This window comes from Tursiops truncatus, chromosome 2 (assembly GCF_011762595.2).
Source record: "Tursiops truncatus isolate mTurTru1 chromosome 2, mTurTru1.mat.Y, whole genome shotgun sequence".
Classification (NCBI taxonomy): domain Eukaryota; kingdom Metazoa; phylum Chordata; class Mammalia; order Artiodactyla; family Delphinidae; genus Tursiops; species Tursiops truncatus.
The window spans coordinates 146,950,368-146,978,229 of NC_047035.1; the positions used below are offsets into that span (position 1 = coordinate 146,950,368).

General features: G+C 42.8%; 1 protein-coding gene across 6 annotated transcripts in view; it reads right to left on the minus strand.

Annotated features, from left to right (window-relative positions):
* DIP2C (disco interacting protein 2 homolog C) overlaps nt 1-27,862 on the minus strand; it is a 354,106-nt gene that overhangs the window by 96,741 nt on the left and 229,503 nt on the right. For all 6 annotated transcript variants that reach the window (XM_033852298.2, XM_033852296.2, XM_033852299.2 and 3 more), the window contains 10 exons: nt 26,932-27,051; nt 25,576-25,773; nt 19,054-19,145; nt 12,606-12,716; nt 6,718-6,841; nt 6,323-6,432; nt 6,096-6,198; nt 4,263-4,327; nt 1,440-1,533; nt 1,237-1,356 (listed from right to left, as the gene is read on the minus strand). In XM_033852298.2, the coding sequence (XP_033708189.1) occupies nt 1,237-1,356; nt 1,440-1,533; nt 4,263-4,327; nt 6,096-6,198; nt 6,323-6,432; nt 6,718-6,841; nt 12,606-12,716; nt 19,054-19,145; nt 25,576-25,773; nt 26,932-27,051 (1,137 nt within the window). The remainder of the gene's footprint in view (nt 1-1,236; nt 1,357-1,439; nt 1,534-4,262; nt 4,328-6,095; nt 6,199-6,322; nt 6,433-6,717; nt 6,842-12,605; nt 12,717-19,053; nt 19,146-25,575; nt 25,774-26,931; nt 27,052-27,862) is intronic.

Sequence of the window (27,862 nt, forward strand, 5' to 3'; positions counted from 1 at the left end):
GGACAATTAGAAGTATCCCATAATATAAAATGCTTTTGAAGTTAGGATCTAGGCACATGGGGAGTTAGGCAGCATGGAAAAATACTTTATTTAATATATAACTTATCACTCGTGTTACAATGAAAGATAATATTATTCTCAAACACAGAACTCAAGAATTTAAAAAATGCAACTTCTATACTTAAAACCTTTTTGCTGACTGAAGAACTTAACTTTAATAACTTTTCTGAGACATGTTCTACCATTTTCAACATGCATGTTCCAAGAAATAAGTAAATCTAAACCCAACTAAATGAAGAAAACATTTCTCTATATTAATATGAGTGATGAGATCAAGGTATAATTACTAGGAACCTATCAGCTAAACTAGCTCCTAATACAAGTTTACCTTGCTTCCTGTAAGACATATTACTCTGAAGAGTTATGGGCAGAATCAATCGTGTACTAAACAGCCCACAATTTATGGAGTTATTTTGTAAATGGAAGAATCACTTATAAAACTAATACAAAATCACCTGTTTGCAAGTCCACTTTTGCATATCAGATGTTCTTTAAGAAAGTATATACTGCTTTAATTTACAAATATATATGCTGCAGAGTTTACAAATGTGGTCAGAAACATACATTGTTCATTCAATTCACTTCATTCACTTTGCTTCTCGCTTATATACTCTTCTCATAAAAAACAAGCTAGCTGGGTTTTTGTTTCAACTGACTGAAATATTTCTCAAGGTATATTAACAGTATTCTGTGGAACTGCTAATTTATTTTACCTAGGTAATTTCTGCTACAGGATTTGATAATAAAATTCCATTAAAAATGACAAATCAAATTTCCTGATCAATAAAACTACTATGGACCATAAAATAATAATAGTTAATATTTCTTGAGCACTTATTATATCCCAAGGAACTGTACACAGGGATTGCTTCATTTAATCCTCATAAAATCTGATGACTGGGTACCATCTTGCAGCTAACAAAAGGAGAAGAATTTTAACAAGTAAGATATGTTCTCTTCAGAATCAGGAAGTGGAAGGGCTAGGACTCAACCCTAGGGCTGTGTCTGGACCTTCAGGCCCTGGTGCCCGTAGGCTACGCTGAGTAATACTGTTTGGCTATTATCTTAAGGCCACTTCTTCACTAAGGTAAAGACTAGAAAAGGGAAAAGTCAAACCCCAGAGAATGAAACCTGGAGAATGAGGCCCCCTCCTGACTGCCTGGTGCCGTCACTTACAGGGATTTGCGCCGTCGGCCACTATCAGCATCCGGAGAGAGGAGAGGTTGATGTCTCTCTGATCCCTGTGTGCCACCAATGCCCAGTGCATGTCCCTGGATTTGACACAGGCCACTTTTGCTGAAGGAGAAGCAGGGGGGAAGTGAGTCACCGCCTGTGCCGCAGGATGGCGTGACATTAAAGGGGCAGCCTCCGCAACGCACCTTTGTACTGGCAGACCTTCTGAATCCAGGACAGCGGGTTCACCTTCATCAGCGAGTACGGGATGCTGATCACGTGCATCATGTTCATGACGCTCTGAAAGCAGGACACTGGGCAGTGAGTGGGGGAGGGCTCCATGTGGGACTCACCCTGCTGCCAGGGGCTCCCTGGTGGGAGGGTGGGGACCACACGGGCATCTCACTGGGGATGATCCTTTAAGAGGCTGTGGGAGTGGAGGCGACTTCTCAAAGCTTGTCTAGTCCTCCCGACTCCTGCTTCTACTGATACAACTCAAGAATCTAAGTCCAATGGAAGCAACCTAAGTGTCCATCGACAGATGAATAGATAAAGAAGGTGTGGCACATATATACAATGGAATATTACTCAGCCATAAAAAGAAACAAAATTGAGCTATTTGTAATGAGGTGGATAGACCTAGAGCCTGTCATACAGAGTGAAGTCAGAAAGAGAAAGACAAATACCGTATGCTAACACATATATATGGAATTTAAGAAAAAAAAAAGTCATGAAGAACCTAGGGGTAAGACAGGAATAAAGACACAGACCTACTAGAGAATGGACTTGAGGACACAGGGAGGAAAGGGGAAGCTGGGACGAAGTGAGAGAGTGGCATGGACATATATACACTACCAAATGTAAAATAGCCAGCTAGTGGGAAGCAGCCGCATAGCACAGGGAGATCAGCTCGGTGCTTTGTGACCACCCAGAGGAGTGGGATAGGGAGGGTGGGAGGGAGACGCAAGAGGGAGGAGATATGGGGATGTATGTATATGTACAGCTGATTCACTCTGTTACACAGCAGAAACTAACACACCATTGTAAAGCAATTATACTCCAATAAAGATATATAAAAAAATCTAAATCCAAATCCTTTTCTTATAAAAACTTAAGCTGAATGATCACTTTTTTATTGGCCTTTCAGTCTTGAAGGTTAATTCTCTCTGGTGTATTCTACTCATTTTTATTCACAAAATTAATTTCCTTTATTAAATGTTACACTGAAATCCAAGGAGCGGTGGAAAGTTGTCTTAACACCCTCACTCTTCCATCTAGCCTGGCTCATGTAGACCAGGACCCGTAAAAGGTTTCTTTCTTTAAAATGGATGACAAAAACTAACTTTTTAAGTAAATGGTCAGTCCTCACACATTGCAGCTGGGGCTCACACATCTGAGTGGCTGCACGCACAGACCTGGCAGGAAGGGACCACAACACGGGGAGCACTGGACAAGATCCCCCCTGGTCGGCTCTGCCCCCGCTGTGGGTGGAGGGGGAGAGAGAGGGCACGGACACTCTGCAGAGTGCTGGTCTAGCTCAGAAGCTCTGCAGGAAGATGACCACGTGCACCCTCCCCCACACGGGTGAGCCTGCTCACCGCTAGCATTCACCTCCCTCAGCTCGCACTTGCTCCCCATTCCATACTGGGGGTGGGAGCATCTTCCACCATAAAGAAGATAAGATGCTTTGGAAGAATGCGTGCTGCCTAGCCAGAGACCTGTCTTGCTCTAGAAGGTGGCAGCCAGAGACAGACTCAGAAACCACCAATTCCGGAGGCAGTAATCCACAGCATCAGGGAGCAGGCGGGTGATCACGTCAACAAGATCTATCACACAGCTCTTGAAAGCAAGACTGTCACGAGAGAACTCTGATGGCAACGGTCATCAAGCAAGTAGATGGGCCAGGCACTCACTGAACGTTAAACCACGTGGTTCTCACACAGTCAACATTCCCATTGGACACATAAGGAAAACAGGTGCAGAGTGACTCAGGCAACAGACGATTCTTGGGCACAGGAGCAGGGGACGTGCCCAGAGTCACAAGCTACAGAAGGAAGGACCAACATCTAACCTGGGTTCTCTGAGGCTGTGCTCTTCCCATGACACCAGCAGCCCACGGGTAATGCATGTGTGGGGCTGTGTTTCTGTCTCACCGACTAGTGTCCAGGTGGTAAAAGAAGGAAGCTGGCTGGGCCGGGGCCCCAAACCTTTGTCTATATGATGTCTGCATAAATTCTGGTTTATCAAGAAACAACAAATCCCTCTTTTTATAGTTATGTTCCTATCACTCATGTAAAACTACTAGAGTTTTTTGCTTCTAAAAAGATATACGGTTTCAGCATAAGAAACTTAAAAAGAAAAACAGGTGAGTGGAAATCATCACATATGAAACAGACACAGGGAGATTCGAAGCAGTGATGCTACATATATTTCTTAAGTGCTAAGCATATCTTAATAATAAGGTTATCCCTCTATTAAAAGTGCCTACAGCTTTGAATGGCCATCACTTCTCAAGTGGCACTAACAAAAATGAGACATACATTCTCTGCAATTCGTGTTGAATTTTTGGCCAAGGGGAAATCTCAAAGTACTTTTCCCCCTGCAGCATAATTCCCGAAACAGTCATTAAACGATGATTCACAGAAAGATAAAAAGAATTTTGTAGCCAAATCATATGTATGGGCAAAGTGACCCAAATGCAAGACATCAACGTTTCTGCACAATCTGAAATGCCAACCGTGGGAAGAAAGATCCTGAACTTCCCTGAGCCTAAAAAGGCCGCTCTCTCTCACAGCCGCAGCCTCAGAGCGTGGGCCCACGATGCAGGCAAGCAGCCACTGACCCGCTGGTCTGCTGAGCTCCTGGAAGTTACATTAACTTAAGACTTCTAAAAATGGTAACTTTTCTTTATAATGTGGGAGGAAGGGGCTTACCCAAGCCGCTGTGTACACAGATCATCATTCTAATCCCAACACTGATCACATTCAAAGTTAAACAGGACACTGCAGAGCAAGGGGCGTCTCACTTACTGTTAGGATTCCGTGCCAAAGCCCAACGTCTTTCTTGAAATCCAACACATTCACAATTGTTTCAGCTATAAAATAAAGAGTCAAAGATTTTAACAAAAGACGGTCACAGACCAAAGGACAAAAAAAATCCAATACCACATCAGTGGGAAGTAATGGGTCTTAGAAAAACATCATTTCACTGTCTTTACAGAAATGCTGCAGCCTCCAATCAGACCCATTTAAAATGCTGGCCTGCCTGGGAAGTGTTTCTAGATGAGTATTCTGATACACAACTTAACAGCAATAGCTCTTCACAGCATCACTTAAAACGCCTTATTCCTTCTCCTTTTATATATTGGGTTGGCCAAAAAGTTCGTTTGGGTTTTAATGAACTATTTGGCCAACCCAATATTTGTTTTCCCTCTCCCTGCCTTTTCTTTCTTAAAAGATTCTTTTCATTTCCATCACATGTTCTCCCAAGAGAGGGAAATGCTGTGTACTTGCAGGAGGAGGCAATTTTCAGCAAACCTGCCACTAGAATGCTCGCCAAAGCTTCAGTACCGAGTGCCTCACCCCCTTTCAAAAAGGGACATTCAAAATACACAGCCTGTATTCTATCTTACGCAAGATTTTTAAAAGTGGAGAATCAGGAAGCAAGTATGTATCTATCTTCCCCAATCCCTGCAAGAGTGATGGCCCTGGACCTTTAGGAAATTAGGGCAAGGAATACAGGTCATGAGGTTGTGAGAAAAACTAGAAAACTGAAAACAGTGACAAACAGGGTGGTGATCATTAGAGGCAGTGTGTCTCCACGTGTGACAATGTCTGGGAAACTTGTCCAGGGACCAAACATCAGTGGAACATCTCCACGAGACAAGTGAACTGGTCTTAAAAAGGGAGACTGCCAGAAGGATGGGGAGAGAGAGAAAGCAAATGAGAACAGCAAAAAGAGAAAAGTGTCTCATCCATGGCTCGTGACAGACGCTTGGGTACTGGGAAGAGACTCCAGTGTGGCGGGTGCCTGCGACGTGGCTAGTGCGGGGACCTGATGGCAGACACTCCAGCGGAGGGAGCTGTGGGTACGTGGGGTCTGATCCTTCCTACCATGAGCCCGTCAGCGCTGTCAACATGGTTACCTCCAGTGACCCTAACTCTGTGCCTCCAGGACAACCCCAAACAGGGCAAAGAAAGCACATCATGGAAACCAACCCTTTGACTGTGAAATGCAGCCCCAGAATCCAAGCCAGTTGCGGGGAGGGGGGTGCACTGTAGCATGCGCACTTTTTTAAAGCTCCCAAAGAGGTTCCACTGTGCAGCCAGGAACGAATATACATCAGTGGTGGCAACTATCTGTTATGGCCTAGACTGTTTTCTCCCAAATTCCTATGTTGAAGCCCTAACGCCAAGTATAAATGTGCCTGGAGATGGGGCTCTAAGGAGATAATTAAAGTTAGGTAAAGTCATAGGGTGGGGCCTGATCCAATAAGAATGGTGTCCTTATAAGAAGAGGAAGACACACCAGAGCTCCCTCTGCACAGAGAGGTGAGGCCGTATGAAGACACAGCCAGAAGGTGCCGTCCGCGGGCCTGGAAGGGGGTCTCCCAGGAACCAACCCTCTGGCACTGGATTTCAGACTTCAGCCTCCAGACTGTGAGACGTCAACATCTGTTGTTTAAGCCCCAGTCTGTGGCGTCTGTTTTGGCTGCCAGAGCAGACTGAGACGCCAACTAAACAATCCAACACACAGACCTTCGGTGGAGCCGCAGGACTCTCTGAGCGACTAGTGGGAACAACACTCATCTCCATGGGGCTGGGGGCTGGGGTCAGGGTCCCCCGGGAATGGTCTGCCCATACCTTCTGTGTAGCCACACGCCTGTGTGAGGGCCTGGCAGTGGGTCAGAAGCGCGATCCTCGTCACGGTCACCCCGAGCACGCTCCCATCCTTGCACGTCTTGTACTGCAATGAGAAGGTGCTGAGAGGGTAGAGCTCCGGGCCCACATCCACCTCTGACCCTGAGCTGTGTAAGGGTTGCAGTGCGTGTCACTCAGTTCCCCAACCTCGTCCAGACCCAGCAACTCACCTCGATATACGCAGTGTCATTATTTGCGTCCTTAATGTGCGGGAACCAATCTCGAGGAGGTTTAGAGAGATGTTTTGACTCTGTGACAAACCATAATAGCTTTGGCCAACCTTGGAAATAAAGGACAAATTCCTTTCAGGCAAGCATCCCCCAGAAGACAGGTGTGACACCACCTTCCCGTTGGTGGCATGCTTCACAACAGCACAAGCCAGACCAAACCTCTGGTGTTTCCACCAAGTCTAAGGCCACGGCTAAGGTGCTGTAAGCCTCCTGCAGTTACAGCACATCACGTGCAGGCTGAGAGCATGTGGGGTGTGATCTGAAACCTCGTGTGTGGACGGTGTGTTGGCAAGATGCCTCGGAGCACATCTTCCCCGCCCGGCACTGAGGCTCACCTTTGAACTGTGGGATCTCCCCCGTCGGGCTCTTCGGCAGCCCTTTGTGGCAAGCGTCACTCGTCAAGGCTACAGTCACTCCACAGCTTCCAAGCAAGAACCCGATCTGCTGGCTTCCTGCGTCCTGGGAGACGGCAGCAAGGAGAGAAGGGTCACGAGCAGAGGTGATGGCCACTCTCCTAAAAAAACACGGTCTCGCCCTTGGGCCCTGGGATGGCACCAACCTTCCTGAGGAGAGGTTCAACCAGAGTGCCAGGGCACGGGCTGGTGTCTACACAGCTGGGGTCAGATCTCAGGCTGCCGCTTGCCAGCTGCCTGACCTTGAACAGGCCACTAGCTTGGCCTCAGTCTCGTCACCTGCGCCGTGTCCTTAGCTGGCTGTAAGGGATGCACACGGGGAGCACAGAGCGTGCTGCGCTCAGGGGGTCTCATTCTGTTACCCTCTGGTTGTACAGGACCGTGACCTCAGGACACAGAGCGGGTCCAAGAACACATCTCTGCACTCAGGACACTAACCCCAAGCGGTCTTTGATCACATCCGGCGTGATGGACTGGACACCCATGCCGACCACAGAGTCAGGGCGTGTGCGTGGCGGGGCGCCGCCCCACGGACTGACTGCCAGGACTTGGGAGCAGATGCTGCGGGAGGGGCAGCCCCGGGCGCCACCACCCTGAGTGTCCAGCCACCCTGCCAGTCAGTTCAATTCGCTTTCCTTACTCCCACCAGCTATGATTCAGAAAATAAAGCCGTGAAGCAGCCGGCATTCCTAGAAGGGAAACGTCAGGACTGTGGTGAGGCTGTCACCTCCTTCCTTCCCACGTGAGACAACATTCTCACCCCAGTAAAATCGGCAACATCGACATCTCAAAACTACGTCTTCCAAGTGCCTAGTTCCTACTCCTCACTGCAGATTTAAAAGCCGCATCTCTTTACACAGCATCACGCACAGCCAGCCTCCCAACACCCTTGCAGCCCCGACAACGGGGAGGAGGCCTGGTGCTCCGCGGATGGAGACCTTCCCATTTCGGGGACCCTGTGGGATTGTTCCTTCAAGCAGTGCTTTTTCAAGAATTATAATCAGTCACTTCAATGTGAATTTGGGTATCACATGGCCAAAAGCTGTGACCGGGTAAAGGGGTGGGGAGATGGGTTCTGAAGCCAGGTTTAGGAGCAGAAGGGCGTTTCTTTAGGAGCGTGAACTTGCTGGGACCGCCTACAGACAGGCTCAGAATGGCTCAGGAGAGGGAGCACCAGGGCCAACTGCAAGACCTGTCAGGGTCCACTGTGGAGGTCCGCTGTCCCCTGGGCCCTGTCTTCCTAGTATCTGCTCCTAAAGACCCTAAAATACAGAGGAAGGGTTGAGAGTAACCGTAAACAGAATCCATGGTTACCATGAAATTCAGCTTCCATGCCTGCTCCTCCTCCATCTTCTTGGTCTGGAAATTCCTACTCAGAGGTCCAGCCAAAAGCCAGCTTCGCAGAAACAGCCCCACCCAAGAACCCCACTGGGCTGAGATGAGACCCCTCCACCTACTCTCAAGAGCGCTCTGTCTCCTTCATGCACCGGGATCCCTGAAATTAAGCCCAGCTTGACCCCAGAGCCTCTGGCAGAGCCCACAGAGCCATCTGTGGCCTCCATGGGCCATCTCTCCTGGACCTGGGGACAGGGCCCTGAGCCCCGATACCTGGGAGCCCCCCGACACCCCACACCACTGTCCAGAAAGGCTCCACAGGAAGCTACTGAGGAGGCACGTGAACCACTGCCCTGACGGCCAGAGCACTCAGGCCCTGACACCGCCTCCCGTGTTTCCTGAGCGCTTTTCCCTGGAATGGCTGTTTCTGGCCTGCGGCTGGGCTCAGGGGCCCTTCCTCTGTAGAGTTGAGCTGTCCAGGACCACAAAATCTCACAAATGACTCTCTTTTGCTGTGCAAGAAAAGCTGACCCACACCTGAGTTCAAACCTTTCCCTCACTTTCAATCTTTCTCCAACATAGAGAGCTGACGAAGCATGTCCCTTCCCCGGCAGTCTCTCCACACCCACGGTCTCTGACAAGTCACTTCTCAAGCAGTAAATGCGCCCTCGACCAGCCCCACCCCGTCCCGTCTCAGTCTCCAGGTCAGAAAGCATCAGCCGTACCCATGAGAAGGACTCTCTCTCCAGTAAGTGTGAGGTGAGTTCACAGAAAGCGTCTCTCGTGAACTCGTTCCGGATTTGTGGACCTGCAACGACCAGCTGGTGCTTTTCCAATTCTGATGCTTGCCTACCCAAACCACTGGCTTCTCAGCTGCCTCAGGAGGAGAGATAACAATGCAGGTGAAACTGAGTGAGGGGCTCTCGGTGCACTACTCTGCAGAGTCAACACAAGACAGGCTGCAGACCCATTAGTTTACAGATTATTATGGTCATACAACCAGGGGATCCAAGAAACCTGACCAAGAAATTTTCCTTATCAATACTAAGAGAAACATGTCATTAATGTATTGCTGTTTTGCCAGTTAATTTTTAACTTTTTATTTATACTGGAAATTTCCAAGCAGACACAAAGATACAAAGAAAAGGAGAAAGAAATCCTACGTTCCTGTCATCCAGCACCAACGATTATCAACGTTGGCAAATGTGTTCTCATCTCTTACCTCAAACACATGCACATGTGCAGATTTGTTATTTTAAAACACATCCCAGACGTGGGGCATAACCTTCTACCCACAAACACTTCCGTTTGGGTGGGTGTCACCCTCGGGCTGCCCCATTTCCCTCCCTACCCACCCCAACTCCCTCTGATTTCTTCCAGCAAAATGCACTCCCAAGGGAAGGATCATGTGATGGTTCACGTGAGACTGTAAGTATGTGACAAGACGTCTATGTTTTTCCTTCCAGAGATGTTTCATTTTAACAGGACATCTGAAACCTTGGTTAAAGCAAACAAGTGCGGCATGTGCTAGATTCTAAGGAAAGAACAGTTTGCATCATGCAGGACAGTGAGCCCCCCGAGCCCAGAGGCAAGTGCTGATGGGCCAGGCCCTGCCTGGCTGGACTCCTGTGGCCTCCGGGGCCCACTTGGTCTCTGGCCCTATGGCACTTAGGATATGCAGAATTCCACCCCCGCTACAGCCTGGCTACTTCCCACGCTGGCAGAAGGGAAATGCAGCTTAGTGGTCTCCGCTAGTCCACAGGCCCACTTTGCTGGCATTTGGCCTTCACAGACCAACTCAGCCACCTCAAGAGGGCGAGGAAGACAGCCACTGTCCAGACCTGCCCATCGCGGCACAGACTCCTGGAGGCTCCTCTCTTGCCCCTGCCTACTCCGTGGCCAAACCATTGGAGGGACACCCATTTCTCCCACTATGAACTCTTCAAGTGAAAAATGAGCCTTCTCCCCACACCCCAAGAACTAGAACAGAGAATAAATAAATACACATGGGACTAAATCATTCAGTGAGGCTAATCAACATTGATGATTCTGAAAATCTGGTTCTCATTAGGCCCTTTAAGACAAGACTAGCGTGCATAGGACTGGTGGATAGAGGATTCACAAACTTCATCCCCTACACCCCTGTGCACATCTTACCCTGTGCTGAATGGCAACCGAGCCAGTGGATTCTTTTATTTAAAATTAAGTAAAGTTGGGCTTCCCTGGTGGCACAGTGGTTGAGAGTCCGCCTGCCGATGCAGGGGACATGGGTTCGTGCCCTGGTCTGGGAAGATCTCACATGCCGCGGAGCGGCTGGGGCCGTGAGCCATGGCCGCTAAGTCTGTGTGTCTGGAGCCTGTGCTCCACAATGGGAGAGGTCACAACAATGAGAGGCCCGCGTACCGCAAAAAAAAAAAAAAGTAAAGTTTTCTAAGAATGAACATTACATTCTGAAACCACAGACTGAGGCCCAACGCACAGCTTCTGGTTTAACAATAACCTGTAAGTCATCTGCTGGTTCTGTTCCCCTCAGAAATGTTCCGAGGGAGAGAGGGCCAAGAAGAAACCTCAGCTTTTTCTTCTGAGAGAGGGTTCCTGGTCCTGAGGTACATGGTACAATATGAGAGTCTGAATGCGTCTGAGAGGTGAGTGAGACAGAGCCACCTGGCAGGTCACAGCCTGCAACGCCTGAGACGGCTGGCAAGCACGTGTCAGGAGACCCAGAGGAGTTGCAGGTGAGACACCCTGGCCCCGCTCGACAATGCCTGGTCAGGAAGTGGCAGAGACAGGTGCCTCTTCATTCAAATGATTTTCCTCTGCAAAGCAGAACTGGTCTGGAAGACACTAGGCTATAGATGTAGAGTAGACAAATCTAAATTCGATATGTGATGAGTAAACAATAACTGCTACTCATAACAACAATAACAAATGTTCTGGAGTCTGCTTGGTGCAGTGCTGACAGAGAATCAGTCTCTTCACTCATTAGGCTATGAATTTCTCCAAATTAGCATCCTGATGCCATTGACTAGAGAATCCAGAGGGTTTTCTTTTCTATTTCTAGAGGACCTCAACCCACTGAATTAGATATCAATTAAAGAGGAGCATCACACATCCCTTGAGAGGCTTTCCAGGTTAGTCACAGCACCAAAGAATCACATAGGAGAACGTGGCTACCTGCTCAGTAAATCCCCAAACCCTTCTGCATTTCTCGTCAGTTGTGAAGGTCACAGGGCTCAGGAAGATGAGGAAGCACTTTATGGGGTGTGTATTGTACACCAGGAATGCTAGAGGCAAACCCTCGCAGAAATCAGCCTTCTCCTCAGGCCACTGGTGGGGGCTCTGATGTCAGTGGCTGCAGGGCTCACCCCCCTTCCAGGGCCACCTGCCACCCCGCCTGACACTTGCAGGTGCCTAGGAGGTCCAGGAGGGAACTTGCAGATTTTGTACCCAGGAAAACGGAAACAGTAACCATTCCCCAACCTTTTTCTAAAGGATGCCCACGTTCTCTCCTTCCGACCCAAGGAGCAGCGTTTCAAAGGTACCCACACACCGTGAACAGACCTTGAGGCACTTCCCCATTTTCATAATGAGTAGCCACAAAGACAGCTGGAAGATTCTCTGGAAACTCTGAGCCTGGGCACATGAAAACCTTAGCATTTTGGAGCTGGAAGAGTCACCCCACACACTCTGCTCATGATGATGTGCTAAGTGACGGCCCGGTGAATCCAGGGTGGAGCCCACGACACACAACACAACCAGTGGCAGGGCACCTACCCCACAGCCGTCGGCCCCGTCTCCTTCGACAGCATCAGAGCACCTCTCGGGGGACCATCAGGGTCAACCCCAGCACAGCCTCCTCCCTCTGCCTTCCCTTCCAAAGTTACCACAGGTCTGTGGTGCAAGAAGCCAATCATTTACGCGGACAAAGACACACACACTGCTGTGCAGGGTTCCGACACTGGACTACACTACAACTGTAACAGCAAGATAGTTATTTATTCTAATCATAGAATAAGATCCAACAAATCGTAGGTGAACCTGGAACTTGTTAATGTCCAAACACCTGCACAAATGCGACAACGGCCACCCCTGAAATAAAAATAAGTGAAAAATCTATCATTTACCCAGATTTCTAGTGCAGTGACACTGAGGAATGAGATACTGGAACACCTGCTTTGCTGGTAGATCACCCTGCTCAACGCACAGAAGGTGCCACCTCAGGGCAGCAGCTCAATCCGGCCACTGAGTGGAGCTGCAGCGTCAGCGCTGCTCCCTTGTCTGGGACAACCAACGACAACCTGCGCAGAGCCTCAGAGAGAAGGCAAACAGCCCTGTGCTTCCTGATCCACATCCTGCTGAGATGAAAGCTCTTGAAGATGGCCGTCTGCACATTCTGACCCCATGACAGAACCTTCCAGGGCAGCAGAGTCAACCTTCCCGGCCAACAGGTTTGAACAGAAAGATACGTTATTTACCTTTCTCGTGAGGGGCACCTCGATGGGCACAGGCACAACTTCGGCCAGCAGGCAGCCGTAGAAAGCCACCATGGAGGCAGCAGGGTCATTGTTGGGGAACACCAGTGCCACCTGGACCAACACAGAGAGAGAGGCATTAACCACTAACACGATGCCACTGGAAAAAATTTAGATGCCCTGCTTGAAAAATGCGTATTAGTAAGATGCATCTTAATAAGTTATCAGATGCTTTTCCTTGATCTCACATGGAAGGCAAACAGATTATCCGGGTCATCTCTGACACCGCACCAGAATGCAACTACCCTTGCTGTTTACACTCCCCCATCGGCACATATTTTTACACAGGTGAAACCACAGTGCATACACTATCTGTCTCTCACTATTCTCACTGGGCTCTGAAGTGCGTCCTCGTACGTCCACAGAGTCTTCACCATCGTAACTGAACGCTGTGCACTTCCTCCCTAAGGTGCTGGGCTCACAGCTGACTCTACTCTGATCCCAGCTCAGATTTAGCTCCCCAAGCCTTGACTTACCTGAAAATTGAGAATATTAGTGTCCTAGCGTTGTAGTAAAGGTCAAATGAGAAAATGTATGCAAGAGCTCACACCGTGCCTGACACACAGCAGGTAGCCATGAACCACAACTGCCCACGAGGCCCCGGCCCCGGGAGCCGGCACTCGGTCAGCCTGCACCTGCGGCATCTGGCTTTCTGCCCTCCCAGGGAAGGTTTCCGTGAACACCCGGCCACACATCTCCAGCTGCCCATTGCCTCTCCAGCTCAGCCTCTGAAGAACCAGGAGTACAATAATCATGGAGTTCTAAAAGGTAAATTTAAATTACTACCCTAATAATCCAATAATGGACAGTATGATTTTTCAAACGTTTTCTGATAGTCCTGAAGGGAATCTTAATGAAGAACAATTTTCCATCAGATGGCTTATAATTATTCGTCCTTGTATGAACTGTGTTTCATTTCCTTTGTTTATTTATCTGCTGGTGTTTTGACATTTCCCATAAAATCTTTAAATATACTTCATAGTATTAACTCTTACATTTGATGCAGACTTCTCGATACAATATTCTGTTTTATTTTTATTAGTGTATTTAATGTTGCATGCAAACTTGTCAAGTTTCTCCTTTATGTTGTCGGCTTCATCCCATTTACATCCACCTGGCGCTCAGGTTAGCATCTTGCTGTGGAGCTACCGCAATGTCGATCCGCTTGCTCTCCTGTTGCCCGATGCTCCTTCTGGAGTGGCCCCTCCTACTCTAGCTCTAGAAGCTGCCTTCAGGATACAACAGGCAGTCCTATTTCTGGATCCCCACTGAGCTCTGCAGGACTCTGCTTCCACTTCAACACAAGCTTCTCCCAAGTGTTGCTCCAGCATCGGCACTGCTCTTCCTTGTTGATGATTAAGCACATAAATCCCATGATTCAGCAGATGTATATGATTTTTGTATTACCTCATTCAGGAATTTAACACATTTTTTTCTTTAAAAATGCCCTAACTAGAAGTTATTAACTTTGTCATGAACAGTTGGATAAGACATCCTAATTACCTCAATATCTAAGTAAGCAGGTTGGCATAAAGGACTCAGATGACAGCTGAGGATGGAGCACGCTGCATCTTAAATTTGGCTCTGTTAGCAACACAGGATAGTTGATGGAAATAAAATTAAGTTTGGAATTATGTGAAGATTGCCTTTCTATATGGTATTCCTGCAGTTTACTAAAATCAGCCAAACAGAGACAAATGAAACCATTAAGGCCAATAAAAGCCATTCTGCACTACTGAAGAATTTTAAGAAACCCTGTGAAATAACTGTTGATTAGATATTAATCCTTATTTTGTCCCAAAAGCACCCAGACAGATGCCAGACTACTATCAGTAGGATTTCAAAGGAGGAATAAAAGGATTTATTTGCATGTCTCTGTATATGAACCACAAACAATTATTTTAAAAATGATCTGAGGTTTGCACTGGCCTCAGGTGTCTGCCTTCAACTGGTGGTCAGAGAGTTGACAGCATCTATTTTTAGTTCTGGATCTGGCAAAGCAACACCATTCAATCAAATGTTTGCAAAGCTTCCAAGGCACCACTGCTGCAAGACTGCTCTCCTTGAACCAAAACAGAGGATGTTAATAAAATGCAGAAGATGTTGAAGTTCCACCCAAAACTAATGGCTGCACCCACTCATAGAGGACTAGTTAAATTTGGACTTGTTAGTCCTCCTAGGACTAAACTATTCCACACGCAGGAGTCTTCAAGAGCATAGAACCGAGAGAAAGAAGGTGCTGCTTCCAGAGCCAGACTGTGGATCAACATATTTCCAAAGAGGAGCTTCTGGTCTGGCTCCTATCCCAGCTCTGTTTCAAGGGAGGGCAACCTGATCCAGGATTTAAAATTCCCACTGCTCGATCACTAAAGTTCATGCTGATAATGCCATATTATATAACCTTGCAGAGTTGGGTTAAAACAGGATGAAATGTTATATTAATGTAAAGTGGATAAAAGCAGAATATAAAATTGTGCATTATATGCTCTCAAAAATATAAAAGTAACAAATAGAAAATGGTCAAATAGCTAAAGGCTCATTTAGAATCAAAACTGAATTTTTAAAAAATTTGTTTTAAGGAAGGGAAGACTGTATTTGTATCATTCTCACCAAACTTTCCTTCTGTATCTCAATCAGTCACAAGTCCTGCTTTTTGGTGACTACACAGTGATTCCAGTGCAATACTGTACAAATATACAGATGCTTCATTTTCATAAACCCACATCGTTTCTTTTCATTCAATTCCCTATGTATTCTCTGATATTTCATCACACTTAACTATGCACAGAGCGTCAACAGACCACCTCCTTCCTCCACTCTCCTCCGCTGGTCTTCCTGTAACAGCCTTGCTGTCCCAGTGCCCGGCTTGTTCTGTCCACATACCACACAATCCCCCCTCAGCTCCTTTCCACACTCTGTCCTACAACCTGACCAAGAGCCACGGGCTTGCTTTTTCTCCTCAAGAAGTCTTCTCAGATGCCAGAAGCTCCCAAAATGAGAATATTCTCTGTCCTTCCCAAAGAGTTCAGCTGTATCTCTCACCACCTATTTTGGGGACCTGTATCATTTTCCAATTTACAGATAGCCAATTATCAATGTCTTTATTTTTTTTTTTTAACTCTGCAAGCTCCCTGAAGGCAGGCTTCACATATGATGCATCTTTGTTTGTTCCACAGCTCCCACTATAATATCCTGAAAACCTATTCAGCTTAGGCACATAAATGCCTTTTCAAAGCCCAAGCAGGACTCCCCAAAGTGCATTAATAGGGTCACCCACATGAAAAGCGTCTATAATTTTTATGCTAAGGACAGAATGTTCATTATCCTCGGAAAATTATATTTAATTAAAAATGATTTTCAAAGAGGTAAAGAATCCTGTTTATTGTGACAGAAGGCTATTATCAATTGAATACTACAGTTCCATATGCTTATTTAATAAGTATTTATACGCACATGCCAGGTGCCAGCCATATGAAAACTTTTTAAAGGAATAATTTAGAAAAGTAGTCCCACCTCATACAATTCAAACCACTCCCTGCTAAAGAAAATCTTTTTACATATTTTGTTCTATCAAAACTTGCCCCCCACATTCCTACTGACTTCTTAGCAGAACAGAGATGGTTTATTTTGTAATTGCTATTGTAAAGGAACTTCAAGAGTCTGAAGGCCAAAGACTTTTTTAAAAAAACTACTAAGACTATTAACCAAATTATAGATAAGGGAGATATATTACAACTGACTTTTTTTTATCGTGATAAAATAAATGTAACAAAGTTCACCATCTTGACCATTTTCAAGTATACAGTTCAGTGGCATTAAGTACATTTACACTGTTGTAAAACCATCATCAACCATCCATTTCCAGAACATTTTCATTTTCCTAAACTGTAACTCTGTCCCTATTAAACAATAACTGAAGCCGCTTCCCACAGCCCCTGGTAACGATCGTTCTTCTGTCTCTAGGAATTTAAGTACTCTAAGTACCTCATATAAATGGAACCATACAGTATTTATCGTTTGTGACTGGCTTATTTTACTGAGCATAATGTCCTCAAGGTACATCCATGTTGTAGAATGTGTCAGAATTTCCCTCCTTTTTAAGGCTGAATAGTATTACACCATACGAACATACCACCTTCTGTTTATTCATTCACCGACCATGGATGCTTGAGTTGCTTCCTCCTTTTGGTTTTCGTGAATAGTGCTGCTATGAACATTGGTGTAGATGTATCTGTTCAAGTCCTTGCTTTCAATTCTTTTGAAACTGAACTGGAATTATCAGATCAGATGTTTAATTTTTTAAGGAACCACCACAGTACTGTTTTCCACAGTGGCTACACCACTGTATATTCCTACCAGCAATGCACAAGGGTTCCAATTTCTTCACATTCTTGTCATCACCTACTATTTTCTGTTTTGATAGCAGCCATCCTAATGAGTGTGAAGTGGTAGCTCATGTGGTTTTGACGTATATTTCCCTAATGATTAGTGATTCATGGGCTTATTTGGCTATTTGTAAATCTTCCCTGGAAGAAGGTCTATTCAAGTCCTTTGCCTGATTTTTAAACTTTTATTTTTGGTTGTTGTTGTTGAGTTGTAGAACTTCTTTATATATTCTGGATACTAATCTTTTATCAGATATATGATTTGTAAACATTTTCTCCCATTCTGTATGTTTCTTTTTCACTCTCAAAAGTGTCCTTTGGTACACAGAAGTTTTTAATTTTATACATTTATTTTATTTATTTTTGGCTGCGTTGGGTCTTCGTTGCTGTGTGTGGGTTTTAGTTGCAGCAAGCGGGGGCTACTCTGTTGTGGTGCGTGAGCTTCTCATTGCGGTGGCTTCTCTTGTTGCAGAGCACGGGCTCTAGGCTCACGGGCTTCAGTAGTTGTGGCACACGGGCTTAGTTGCTCTGTGGCATGTGAGATCTTCCCAGACCAGGGCTTGAACCCGTGGTCCCCTGCATTGGCAGGCGGATTCTTAACCACTGCGCCACCAGGGAAGCCCAGAATTTTTTAATTTTGATGAAGTGCAATTTATCAACTTTTTTGTTCCCTGTGCTTTTGGTGCCATATCCAAGAAATCATTGCCAAATCCAAACTCATGAAACATTTCCCCTATGTTTTATTCTAAGAGTTTAGGTCTTTAATCCATTTTGAGTTAATTTTTTAATATATGGTATAAAGGTTCAATTTTGGGTTTTTGCTTATGGATATCCAATTTTCCAAGCACCATTTGTTGAGTAGACTATCCTTTCCCCCATTTAATGTCTTAGCATCCTTCTTGAAAGTCCCTTGACCCTACATGTAAGGATTTATTTCTGGGTTTTCTATTCTATTCCTTTGGTCTATATCTGTCTTTGCGTTAATACCACACAGCTTTGATTGCTGTAGCTTTACGGTAAGTTTTATAATGAGGAAGTGTGAGACCTATAATTGACTTTTAAAAGCTAAATATCAAACTTGTTCATTAAACTGGAAAGAATCATAGCCTACCACAGAATCCTGGGGCTGCAGCAGTCTTATTAAAAATTCCCCATAATGGGCCCATGTTTTTATAATGTCTCTTATGTAAATCATAGCTTATATTCTTGTTGGTTTATGGTGCTCTAAAATGATATTTTTATAAAATTAATTTGGAGTCCTTTGGGTGCAGGTGGGTAACCCAGTCTTGGGGCATTCTGAGGTAAATAGCACCATATGGGAAAAGAATCACTCCATTTAAGGCAAGAAAACTAGGTTCTACTCTCAGCCCCACATCTTAATTGGGGTGTAAAGCTTGGGCAAGATTATTAACTGCTCTGGGTGTAACATTAAAAAGGAAATACTAATATCTGTTTTCAGTAACTTAGCAGATTGTAGTAAGAATAAAATTGTGCTTTTCAATGAAAGACAGTAGCCTATATCAAGAAATTTAACACTAGGAAAGGAACATACCAGCAGTTTGCTGCCAGGATTTTCGATATCACTGACTAATATAAAAAAGTTCTAAACACAACTGTCCTGCCTACTCAGGGAGACAGTGCAAGTACATTCCAAACTAGGAGACCACATATGTCAGGGGTTAGGAACACAGGTTTTGTGGTTGGACAGAAATGGATACACGCACTGGCTATACCACTTTCTAGCTATGTGCCTTCAGCTGATATGATTCTTACCCTCTCAAGTCCTAATATCCTCATGGATAAAATGTGAGAACTACTATAGTTAAACTCGCTGAGTTACTGTGAAGATTAATCCTGCTGAATAACTGCTTCTGGTTCACAGTAAATGTTAAGAAAGCCTGATTTAGCAGTATGGAGGCACTGAACTTTGCAACTTTAAAACAGTGGGTGTCTTCTCCACCTCAGACCACGTGTCTTGCAGATGTGATAATTTAAATTGCACTTACCCTATCTCCAGGTCGCACCATAGGTTCTTGTTTTGTACCTAATTTATGCAGAATGTTGTAAGCAACCTTCATACTTCTTGTCCACAGTTTGCCTATCAATACAAATTATAAAGACACAATTAATTGTACACATGCATTTCCTGTTGTGTACATGTGTGCACATTAACCTATATAGAGAGTATTACTTTTTCACTTTAAGCCTTTCAAGTTATTCCGAGCCCCTGGAATCAAGATGGGAAACAAAAGCCAGCAAATCTGACTTAAAAATCTGAGAAGCCTGAACACTGGAATAAGGTATTAAATACAAATACACCTAGGATGCTAAGAACCTAGAGGAAAGCCACACAGAATTTAATTACCATCACAGAAGTGGGGAGGATTTCTAGGGAGTAAAATAGGGCAGGGGCCAAGGCATTAGTGAGTTAATGCTAATTTATGTTGTGCAAAATGACACCTATTTCCTCTATTAATGAGTCCTGTCTTGTGTGATTGCAATGAATGTAAAGGGCACTTAAGACAGGCTTTGTAGGGCCTGATCCCTCTCCTTCCCCACATCCTAAGTTTCTCAACTTCAACTTTTCCTAACTTTTAGGATTTTGAAATCCTAATCCCTGAATTTAGATAAAAATTATGGTAAAATTTTTGAATTATTTTAAAGTTTTGAACTCTAGAAAAAATCACCACAAAGCAGGATTAAAAAGATTAAAAAAACATGAGAAAAATAACCAGTTTTGAAGAACTTGCAGATTCAAATCCCTGCCTTCATTCCAGTGCCAGACATTTCCTCAGCATACCCAGGTGATAGCAAACAGTCTGAGATCAAACCAAAATGACTTTAAAATCTAACATGAATTCTTGGACACATAAAGGCCTTTTACAACTTTAGCTTCTATAAGCTTTCAGAAGCAGTCAAGGTGTTAGAAATTATATTAATGCAATAATAGTATAATAAAGATAACAATAATTTGAACTGTTTCCTATAAATGCAATCACTGCTCTAATCTTTTTCCTATTTTAAATGTAAAAGCTAAATTAATATACACTTTAATTATGAAATTATGAAATTATGAAATGAAAAAAATCTGAATTTGATTTTTTTCATATTGGATTTTGCAGCAATCCAAACTAGGGTTCTTACTGTTTTCCTATCAATGGATTTATCAATTTGTCTCTTCCTTAATGATTAGGGGGACAAGGAGGATTTTTCCATTATCTCTGATTCCTCTAATTCCTAGGACATTCCTCGCTCATAGTATGTGCTCAACAAATGTTTCTTTGTTTTATTAACATCACAATAAAGCAAGCTATAAAAAACAAAATTGCAGTCTACATTTTAGCCTACTTCTTGATCATTGAGAGTAGCTACTAGGTGTGATGTTTTATTCATGCCCCTCTTCCACCTTCCTTAACTCCACCTCCTCAAGACTGGCTACTTTACAATTATTTGATGATTATATTTTTGCCCCAAATAGTCACTAGCCATTAGAAATAATGCAAGGAGTTATTTTTTTTCCTAAAGAAATCACAAATATTTTGTGCCTTCAGATTTATTTAATGTGAACAATGTTAGGAAATTATTATAGTTAAATAAACAATTACAATCAACCTGTTGTAAGTGAAAAAATCAATGATTGTAAACAAACAAATCAATTACAATCAAACAATTAGCACCATTATATTTTGTTAAAGTTTCAACTTCATTCTCAGTTTGGAATATTAAAGTCGAGATCATCATAAATTCATACAAAAGCCAATTTACAACAGAGAGTTTGAAAAAGGAAACAACAAACTTTTGGCAAGTTCTAGAAATATTTTCAAATAGAAAAAAATAAAGAGTAAATTGATGATTTAAATTAAAGAAGATAAAACAGTTCTTGACTGATTTAGAAAGGAGAAAGAAAAAAAAAATTCCAACCAAGAATACTCTCCTGGCCAAAATTATCATTCAGAATTGAAGGACAGGGTTTCCCTGGTGGCGCAGTGGTTGAGAGTCTGCCTGCCGATGCAGGGGACATGGGTTCGTGCCCCGGTCCGGGAAGATCCCACATGCCCTGGAGAGGCTGGGTCCGTGAGCCATGGCCCCTGAGCCTGCGTGTCCGGAGCCTGTGCTCCGCAACGGGAGAGGCCACAACAGTGAGAGGCCCGCATACCACAAAAAAAAAAAAAAGAGAGAAGAATTGAAGGACAGATAAAGTTCTCCAGACAAGCAAAAAGCTAAAGGAGTTCATCACCACGAAAGCAGCCTTACAAAAAAAGTGTTAAAGGAACTTATTTAAGCTGAAAAGAAAGGGCACTAATTTGTAACAAGAAAATATGTGTCTCACTGGTAAAGGTAAATATTTAGTAAAGGTAGTAGATTAATCACTTATAAACCTAGTATTAGGTTGAAAGACAAAAGTAGTAAAAATAACTACAACAGTTAGTTCAGGAATACACAAGATAAAAAGATGTAAAATGTGACATCAAAAACATAAAACAGGGGAAGACTAAAAATGCAGGGCTTGAGAATGTACTCACACTTAAGTTTTTAATCAACTTAAAACAGACTATTATAAATGTTATATGTAAGCCTCATGGTAACCATCTAGCAAAAACCTATAGTAGATACACAAAAAATAATGTGAAAGGAATCTAAGCACACCACTAAAGAAAGTCATCAAACCACAAAGGAAGAGAGTAAGAGAAGACTAAAGGAACAGAGGAACTACAAAAGAGCCAGAAAGAAATTTAAAAAATGGCAATAAGGTCATACCTATCAATAACTACTTTAAATGTAAACAGACTAAATTCTCCAATCCAAAGACACAGCGGGTGAATGAATTAAAAAAAACCCAACAACACAAGACTCATCCACATACTTCTACGATAGACCCACTTCAAGTATAAAGACACACACAAAATGAAAGCGAACAGATGGAAAAAGATATTCCATGTAAATGGAAACTAAAAGAAAGCTGGGGTAGCTATACTTATAACAGATAAAATCAACTTTAAAACAAAGAATGTAATGAGACAAAGGACATTATGTAATGATAAAGGGTAAATCCAACAAGCAAATATAACATTTGGATATATTTACGCACCCAATATAGAAGCACCTAAATATATAAAGCAAACATCAACAGGCATAAAGAGGGAAACAACAGCAATATAATAAGAGTAGGGGATTTTAATACCCCATTTACATCAATGAACAGACCAGCCAGACAGAAAATCAATAAGGAAACATCAGCCTTAAATTACACATTACACCAGATAGATTTAATAGCTATATAAAGAACACTCTATCGAAAAGCAGCAGAATAAACATTCTTCTCAAGCTCACACGGAACATTCTCCAGGATAGATCATATCTTAGGCCACAAAACGAGTCTTAAATTTAAGAGGACTGAAATCATATTGAGCATCTTTTCTGACCACAATGTTATCTAACTAGAAATCGATTATGAGAACTGATAAATTTACATGTATGTGGAGATTAAAAAACATGTTATCCAACAACCAACGAAACAAAGAAATCAAAAGAGAAAGTAAAAAACACCTTGAGACAAATGAAAATGAAAATATAACATACTAAAACTTATGGGATACAGCAAAAGCAATTCTAAGAGGGAAGTTCACAGATAAACGTCTATCTCGAGAAACAAGAAAAATCTCAACCTAACTTTACATCTCAAGTAACCAGAAAGAGAAGAACAAATGAGGCCCAAAGTTAGTAGAAGGAAGAACATGACAAAGATCAGAGCGGAAATAAATGAAATAGAGATTAAAAAGACAATAGAAAAGATCAATGAAATCAAGAGCTGGTTCTTTAAAAAGATAAACAAAATTAACGAACCTTTGGCTAGACTCACCCAGGGAAAAAAGACGACGCATAAATAAAATCAGAAATGACAGACATTACAATTGGTATTAAAGAAATACAAATGATCATAAGAGATTACTATGAACAATTACATACCAACAAACTGGACAACCTCAAAGAAATAAATTCCTAGAAACATACAACCTTCCAAGACTGAACGATGAAAAACAGAAAATCTAAACAGACCGTTTACTAGTAAGGAGATTGAATCAGTAACCAAAACCCTCTCCACAAACAAAAGTCCAGGACTAAATAGCTTCACTGGTGTATTCTACCAAACATTCAAAGAAGAATTAATACCAATCCTTCTCAAGTTCTTCCAAAAAACAGAAGTTGAGAAAACACTTCCAAACTCATTTTACAAGGCCTGCATTACCCTGATATCAAAACAAGACAAGGACCCCATGAGAAAAGAAAATTACAGGCCTGAAGAACACAGATGCACAAATCTTCAACAAAACATTAGCAAACCAAATTTAATAATATGTTAAAATGCTCATACACCATGATCAAGTGGGATTTATTCCAGAGATGCAAGGATGGTTCAACATCCGCAAATCAATGAATGTGACACAGCACATTAATAACATAATAAAGGATAAAAATCATATGATCATCTCAGCAGATGCAGAAAAAACATTTGACAAAATTCAACATCCATTTATGATAAAAATTCTCAACAAAATAAAAGTCATATGTTTACAAACAAAATAAAAGTCATATGTTTACAAGCTCAGAGCTAACAGCATACTCAACAGTAAAAAGCTGGAAGCTTTTCCTCTAAGATTCAGGAACAAGACACTTTTGCCGTGCTTATTCAACATAGTATTGTAAGTCCTAGTCAGAATAATAAGGCAAGAAAAAGAAATAAAAAAGCATCCAAACTGGAAAGGAAGAAGAAAAACTGTCACTACTTGCAGATAACATGACATTATATATAGACAAACTTAAAGACTATACAGAAAAACAGAGTAATAAATGAATTCAGTAAAGTAGCAGATACAAAATCAATACACAGAAAACTGTTCTGTCTATACACTAATAAAAATCTATCAGAAAGAGAAATCAAGAAAACAATCCCATTTACAACTGCATCAAAAGGAATAAAATACCTAGGAATGAATTTAATCAAGGCGGTAAAAGACCTGTACGTTAAAAATTATGACTTTAATGAAAGAAATTAAAGATGACACAAATAAATAGAAAGATATTCTCTGCTCATGGATCAGAAGAATGAATATTGTTACAATGTCTGTACTACTCAAAGCAATCTATAGATTCAACGCAATCCTTATCAAAATTCCAATGACATTTTTCACAGAAATAGAACAAACAATTCTAAAATTTGTATGAAACCATGAAGGACCCCAAATAGCCAAAGCCATCTTGAGAAAGAAAAACAAAGCTAGAAACGTCATACTCCTTGACATTACAAAACTACCAGTAATGAAAAACTGTATGATACTGGCACAAAAACAGACACAAAGATCAATGAAACAGAATAGCCCCAAAATAAACCCACGCACGTATGTCAACTAATTTATGACAAAGGAGCCAAGAAAGGGGAAAGGACAGTCTTTCAATAAATGATGCTTGGAAAACAGTACACAATCAGCTCCATGGCTGAATCTGGCAAGAGATGAAGGTCAGACAGGAAAGTCCTCTGTCTTTTTGACTGACTAAAATCTATTTCCAAAAGTATAACTTTTAAAAACATGAATCTTATGCCTCATGATGGGTGAAATACCCTCTCTCCACTCCACTCAGAATTTCCCAACAAAACGAGAAAAAAAAAAATGAGACTGTGAAAACATATGCTCCTAAATCCCATTTCCCTCCATGAGATGGCACAGGATAATGACTGAGGCACAGTGGGTGCCTCACAGGCCCCACACCCACTAAAAGGCTGGGCTATAATACTTAACACCTGGCTCTTGACCTCCATTGCTAATGGAGAAAACACTTCCTCTCCTACCTGCAATTAGAAGAGCATTATCATCATAAAAACAAAACTGAAAGTTAAAAAAAGGTAATCTAACCTCACACATGCAGACATAACATAAGCCATTTTGGTGTTTTTGTTATGAAGCTTGTTTCTTTGCAAAACTGTAACAGAGAGTGTGAAAATGACCTGAAAATTTGCTTTCTCCGCCTCTTATCCGTGGTGCAAAGAGAAAGGAATCTCTCTGGTACAGTTAACTATTTCCAAGTTTATGGACTGCATTAATGGTACTGAATAAAGAATTAAAGAAAAGTTTGTTTTCTCTTGCTTTCTGAAAAAGCACTTTGGAAACAGATTCTGTTTCTTGTAAGTGAGTGACACATGTCAAAGAGTTCTGATATACATTCTTTAACTACCAATCCTTCTTGAATGCATTAATTTAATTAATATACATTCCAAGAGGTAAAATCTAACATCTTATTAGAGTTATAATCACTAATTTTTTATATCACTTTCTGGTTTTTACTCAAAAACATTTAACAAATAGTAACTTTTCATATTCAAACCAAATAATTTTCCTATAATATTCCTTTCAGGTTCCATTTATTTCTGTATTAGAAACATAAGGCAACACAAATATGAATCGGCCACCCTGAAAGTGACAGTTGTGTGCAGGCACAAACAAACAAAAGGTGGATAAGTCTCACAGGATTACCGTAAGTGAGGATGTACAGAGGTTTCCCATTCGTGTCCATCGTGGTCAAGCATGGGGCCTTTGGTGAGATGGTCCCCCATCGCTGTAACGCTGCTTCTAAAGACGGGGGCCAATTTGTAACCACACCCAGCTGTTCCCCACGCATCGCCAACATTTGGGCTCCCTCTGGCTTTGGCTGGTTTGGATCTGGTTGTTGAACTAAATACATTTGAACACAAAAGGTTTTCAAGAAAAACACATCCATATTAGCACAATCACTTTTTTATTCCTTTTAAGGAAGCTAGAAGATTTACACTGGAGTTAGACATTTATTAGAGGACAGGAAACGTGCACAGGTGTTTTTCTAGAATTAGAGCTATGACCGACACATGAGCCTCATGGATGTAACAAAAGCACTTAATTCTTACAATTTCCAAGGCAAAGTCAGGGTGTGGAACTTAGGGAGACCTGAATGCATTTATAAACTGACAAGTAAAACTATGCATTTTAACATGCCTAGAGTCTAGGACTGCCATGTTTAAAACATCGGTTATCGACATACACTAGTAATTATAGACTCCAAAGAGCTCAAATCTTGCTGAATTATATTTTTCCCTTAAATACTGAGATGTAAATTTGAATTTGCTACAGCTACTATGAATAACTAGCACAGCACATATTTTCTTACGTATAACAAAAATAAACACCCCATAATAAAAACAATTTGCCCAACTCTTTAGATAGGTAAGAATCTGAGAGATTATTCTCACTTCTGGGAAAGGTTTCTCTATAGCTGATGATTCACAATTTCCACCTGCTGGCTAGAAAATCAGCTATGTCTTACTTGTGGTATAAAGAGCAAGAAAATAAGCAGTTTGGGTTTGACACAACAAGCAGTACTTTGTTTCAATTTTAAGTTGTTTGTGTTAAAAGGCTCAGGACTGTTCAGGGGTTAAGAACACCAGCTCCTGAAGCTGTCACGAGAGTCAGGAAGGTGAGATCTGCCACGGCTCATTCTGCATTCCTCTAAAGCCTATTCAGAGAGAACGCCTGCTGCAAGCTCAGGTTGCCTATGATTTATCAACACCAGCATTCCTGTAGCCTCAAGGAGTCCTCAGAAAGAGGCCTGGCTCACGGGACAAAATCGCATTCTGCTGAGAGTGACACACAAATGGTATCAACCCAACTGTGCTGGGACTGGCGTATCTTTAAAGGGACCTTGGAGAATAGTACCTACAGTTTCTAGGCAGGATCCCTGTCTTCCCAGGAACACCAAGATTACTGTTCTTAAAAAGTCTAACAGCCTTGGTAGAAAAACACTATACTCTATAGGGTCACAGAAACACTGGACGAGCGGGTAGGAACGGGCTCTTTCACCTTCCAGCAGTTCTTCAAAGTCATCGACGAAGAATTCCCGCAATGGTGGTCGTTTGGGTCGTTTGAGGGTGTTGACAAGCTGCTGGATTTTTGCTGATACCCGGCTACTTACAGGCACTCCTGAAAAACAGAACCATGGGGCAGGTGGACTGACTGTGAGCATGGAACAGCGTAAACAAGCAGCTACAGTAAAAACAGCCATGACAGCACACCCTGCCCCATCTCAGGGCTGGGAGCCCCTCAGTGTCACCTAAGATGACTGCTGCTCAACGAGAACATTCCAAGGTGGACGGTCTTAGCATGTGACCTTGCTAGGAAGCCTTGAGAGAGCATAAAGATGTAGCAGAAATGATTCCCTTTTACACTGTGAACTGTCCTGCTCTGGTGACCTTGGGAAAAACTCCAGACAATAGACTGGGCTCGGTCCCGCCTCTATTCCTAAAACAGGGTCTGTCATCTCCTAATTAATACCGTCTCAGGGTCCCCTGTGTCCTTGGGGGTCAGAGAGCTGATTAAGCAGTGAGACCCTCCCCAAGTCCCAATCTCCCCTGAGACCACCTGTGCTCAGCCTCCAGCTGCCGCCCCTGAAAGTAAGAGGACTCAGGTTCTACAAGTGCTGCTGGCAGGCCTTGTCCTCTTGCAGGTAATGGCCAGGTCCCTCCTATATGTCTTTCAGACCCACTCTCCTGAGTGAACATTTAGGCAATGCATTCTAGAAGCACAGCAATTAAAAGTCTCTAAATTCAGTTTCTGATATAATACAGAACTTACATATATTTATCCATGTGTACTGAGAAAAACAGACCCAACCTTATAATACATTTCTCATGACAATAAATGTGACATCGTTTTCAAAACTGAATAAGTGAAATGATCAATGAAAAAGGCATGAAATTTAAAAAAATTTTACATAACCCAAATAAATGAAAAA